This window comes from Sphaeroforma arctica (genome assembly GCF_001186125.1).
Source record: "Sphaeroforma arctica JP610 unplaced genomic scaffold supercont1.53, whole genome shotgun sequence".
Lineage (NCBI taxonomy): Eukaryota > Ichthyosporea > Ichthyophonida > Sphaeroforma > Sphaeroforma arctica.
Window position 1 is genome coordinate 72,389 of NW_014040505.1, and position 4,642 is coordinate 77,030.

Genomic DNA, 4,642 nt, shown 5'->3' on the forward strand with positions numbered 1-4,642 from the left:
ACGTATGCATGTATGCATGTATGCATGTATGCATGTATGCATGTATGCATGTATGCATGTATGCATGCATGTATGTATGTATGTATGTATGTATGTATATATGTATGTATGCATGTTTTGATACACAGGTCATTTTGTTTGTGCACTCACACACACACTATGCTTGTTCATACACGGATGGCTGTGATTGCGATCTACGCTTTTCTGAAAGCGCATATTTGAGAGACCACCATTCACCCTCACATATTTGATCTGCTTATGTGCACCTCACTTCCCACTCACAGGAGAATGCACTGTTCATGAAGGTGGCCACCGACGGTCGCAAACTGCGCGGTCGTATCATCGACTCGCTCGAATCCGCAAACATCCCTGGTGCCACTGATTTGCAAAGCTTGTTGCACTTTGTAGTGGTAGGCGGCGGACCCACCGGTGTAGAGTGTGCTGCAGAGCTCCACGACTTTGTGGCCAACGAGGTGAAGGAGTTCTTCCCCGATCTCGCGGACAAGTAAGTGTGTGTTTGTGTGCGGATATGTACATGTATCTGTATGTGTATACGTGTATATATCTGCATGTGCATCGGCTTGCGTGTTATATTGAGAGTGCGGTGGACCTGCCGGCTAAGCCTGCGGCGGAATTATCCGACCGTGTCGCCAATGAAGTGTGGGAGTTTTTACCTGAACTAGCGGACAAGTAAGTGTGTCTATTAGTGTATGTGAGTATTCGTGTATGGCATATGGCAGCGCATATATCTGTATGTATGTATGGTATATGCCATATCATACAGCTGATGTACATCACCGGCGTAGAGTGTGATACGGAGCTCCTTGATTTCGTCTCTACTGTAGTATTTGGGAATACACAGCCGGGATACCTGCATGACACGATCATTACGATCAAGCCTTGTACCTTTGGATAAGTTCATATGGGTAACATCACGATTGCCTGCCGCCATCTTACCCATTTCTCTTGGCGAAGTCTTCAATCCCGCACCAAGCCATACAAGAATTCGAGATCCTGTATCACCTATCTGTACGGAACAAATTGTTGCCTTTAGCGTGCCACACGAACTAACTTGCCTCGCATGTCTGCTACCGCGTGCTCCTAGGGTATCCATCACGCTTATCGAGGCCCTGCCCCACGTGCTGTCTATGTTCTCAAAGAGTTTGGTTGAGTATGCCGAGCAGAAGTTCCACCGTGACAGCATCGATGTGCTGACACGCACACTGGTGACCAAGGTGGATGAGACCCATGTGTACGTGAAGAATCTCGAGTCCGGCGAGACTTCCAAAATGCCCTACGGAACTCTGTTGTGGGCTTCTGGAATTGCGACACGCCCCGGTAAGTTGTCGATCGATAGACGTTTCGACGGAATAATGAATACCATGAGAAAGATCGCGTAGTTTTTCATATATGTTCAGGTCGTTCATTTTCTTATTTTTGGTACTAGAAAACATGCAAAATAATTAACCAATTTTGAATTTTGAACACATTTTGATAAAAGTAGGACAGTACGACTATTGTCTGGGCATATTTTTAATGTATCGTGAAGAATACATTATGTATATTTACGTAAGAATCGCTGGCGGATTTCTGCAGCATTCGCTTGCTAGGATAGGCTGATGTGTTCGGGAGAATTGCGTGAAAGCAAACCTAGTTCTTTGCGTGTATCTATACAAAACTGGCCATACGATTTCTGTATTCAAATTATAGCAGTCATAGGTCTTCTGGCTGTGAACTTTTACCACATGTGCCGAGTATACGTCAAACAAAACTATTCATCTACACGCACTGCACTTCTTCAGCATTGGCTATGTATTTCAGACCCTCCGGTGCCATATATTACCGTCAGCCCTTATTTCATGTAGTATTCGATTCTTGATACACCATCGAACAACGAAGCATGTTTCTCCGAACCATCCAATTTGCCATTCTAGCCAATGATAAAATAGTAGCCAGTTTTTTAATACATCAAGTACGTAACAAAGCACACATCCCGTTAACGAAACCTTTCGCTTGCCTACTCTAGTTATTGCCGAGCTGATCAAGAACCTGGGCGAAGAGGCAGGACAAAAATCACCACGTGCACTGTCGGTGGACGGGCACATGAAAGTTCTGGGTACTAGAAATATCTTTGCCCTGGGTGATTGCGCGTTTATGAACTTACCTCCCACGGCCCAGGTTGCTGCTCAACAGGTAGCGTGTTGTGGATTTACGGTCTGTTACATATACGGCACCTTCGTTTATAGGTAACACTAGACACACGGCCAACGAATATTGGTGGTTAAAACAATCGGATAGGTATGGAAACATGTCCCATATCCCTTATGAATGGGACTGTCATGGGATCTGGGGTCTCAAACTCTTCAAGGTTATTCTGTCTTGACTCCTTTGTCCGTTAATCGCTGTTCCACAGGGTTGGTACCAAGGTTAACGAATTCGCAAAGGACGAGTTAAATCCCTTTCTAATCGGCGCCATGTGGGTTAGAATACTGTTTTATCTGTATTGACAAGTTTGTTTCCTGGCATTCGCTGTTGCACAGGGTAAATACCTAGGTAGACTGATCCGCAAAGGACGTAACGCGATGATTGGTGACACCAAGAACGGAACCCATGAGTTCGACAGCTATGTGGAGAACGCTGAGGAGTTCAACTACAACCACATGGGCGCATTCGCCTATTTGGGAGACAATGCCGCCATTGCTGACTTTTCTACGGTATGTAGTACCAGATTGGGAACTACGTTGACACGTTAAGGTTGGCACCAAAGTAGGTAGCTGTGTATTTGTAATTTATAGCCGAAATGAAGATAGAAGGATCTCGGAATGTCGACGCGAAGTTCTGACCGTGCACTGCATCTCTACGTGTGAGCTTTAGCTCGATGAATACACTTTGCCCTCGGTATACTAAATTTGAGTTCATTCCATCCGTTCTTATTGATATTTACAGAAAGCGGACGCCGCCGGTGGCATCCTCGGCACCAGTGCTGGCACAACTACGTACTTCCTATGGCGTTCCGTGTACTTTTCGAAGCTTTTATCGTTCCGAAACCGAGTTCTACTGGGTGTAAACTGGGTTTTCACAGAAATTTTCGGACGTGATACCAGCAGAAGATAAAGAGTGGATCCTTCTGCGTATCCCACGAGCGCGATGGAGGGAGCGTGGCCCATTTTGTGCAAAGCAATGTGTACAAGCATGCTGTTATACCAATGCGTATAAACATGCTGTTAAACTAATGCGTACTACTTAGTTGATACTGTGCTCTATTTGATCTCGCTCGGCGACGGGACAGATCTAGTTGTGAACAACTGATAGCGAGTAAGTACAAGAAAAAATAATAAAATCTTTTTGATACATTCGGAGGTATAGCTCGTTGCCGGTGCATACCAAACATTCTAAATATCTCGGTAGCACTGACCTGCTTGTGCACAATCGCCGGTGAAATTAGAGCGAGGAACAATACAGCCAAAATTGACAAATTGAAAGCAGCGTGGACGCTTTAAGACAGGGATGCAATTATTACCATCAATCCACTTAAACGTTGACAGTCCCTCAACGGGGATGACACTCTACTTTAATGTATACTATATCATTTCATTATATTCTACTTTAACATATACTATATCGTTTTATTATATTCTACTTTAGCATTTACTATATTATTTTATTATTTTCTACTTTAACATATACTATATCATTTCATTATATTCTACTTTAACATATACTATATCATTTTATTATATTCTACTTTAGCATTTACTATATCATTTTACTATATTCTACTTTAACATATACTATATCATTTCATTATATTCTACTCTAACATATACTATATCATTTTATTATATTCTACTTTAGCATTTACTATATCATTTTATTACTTTCTACTTTAGCATAAGCTATATCATTTTATTATATTCTACTTTAACATATACTATATCATTTCATTGTATTATACTTTAACATATACTATATCATTTTATTATATTCTACTTCAACATATACTATATCATTTTATTATATTCTAATTTAACATATACTATATCATTTTATTATATTCTACTTTAACATATACTATATCATTTTATTATATTCTACTTTAGCATTTACTATATCATTTTATTATATTCTACTTTAACATATACTATATCATTTCATTAAATTCTACCTTCACATATACTATATCAATTAATTATACTCTACTTTAACATATACTATATCATTTCATTATATTCTACTTTAACATATACTATATCATTTCATTGTATTCTACTTTAACGTATACTATATCATTTTATTTTATTCTACTTTAACATATACTATATCATTTTATTACATTCTACTTTAGCATTTACTATATAATTTATTATACTCTACTTTAACATATACTATATCGTTTTAATATATTCTACTTTAGCATTTACTATGTCATTTTATTATATTCTAATTTAGCATTTACTTTATCATTTTATTATATTATACTTTAACATATACTATATCATTATATTTTATTCTACTTTAGCATTTACTATATCATTTTACTATATTCTACTTTAGCATATACTATATCATTTTATTATATTCTACTTTAACATATACTATATCATTTTATTATATTCTACTTTAGCATTTACTATATCATTTA

The 4,642-nt window shown here is 38.6% G+C and overlaps 1 protein-coding gene across 1 annotated transcript in view; it reads left to right on the top strand.

Moving 5' to 3' along the window:
- SARC_01362 (hypothetical protein) overlaps positions 1-3,114 on the top strand; it is a gene marked incomplete at both ends in the record, with an annotated part of 5,978 nt that extends 2,864 nt beyond the window's left edge. Inside the window, 5 exons of the mRNA XM_014304918.1 lie at positions 285-505; positions 1,106-1,338; positions 2,027-2,214; positions 2,541-2,714; positions 2,947-3,114. Of these exons, the coding sequence (XP_014160393.1) occupies positions 285-505; positions 1,106-1,338; positions 2,027-2,214; positions 2,541-2,714; positions 2,947-3,114 (984 nt within the window). The remainder of the gene's footprint in view (positions 1-284; positions 506-1,105; positions 1,339-2,026; positions 2,215-2,540; positions 2,715-2,946) is intronic.
- Positions 3,115-4,642: the final 1,528 nt, after the last annotated feature.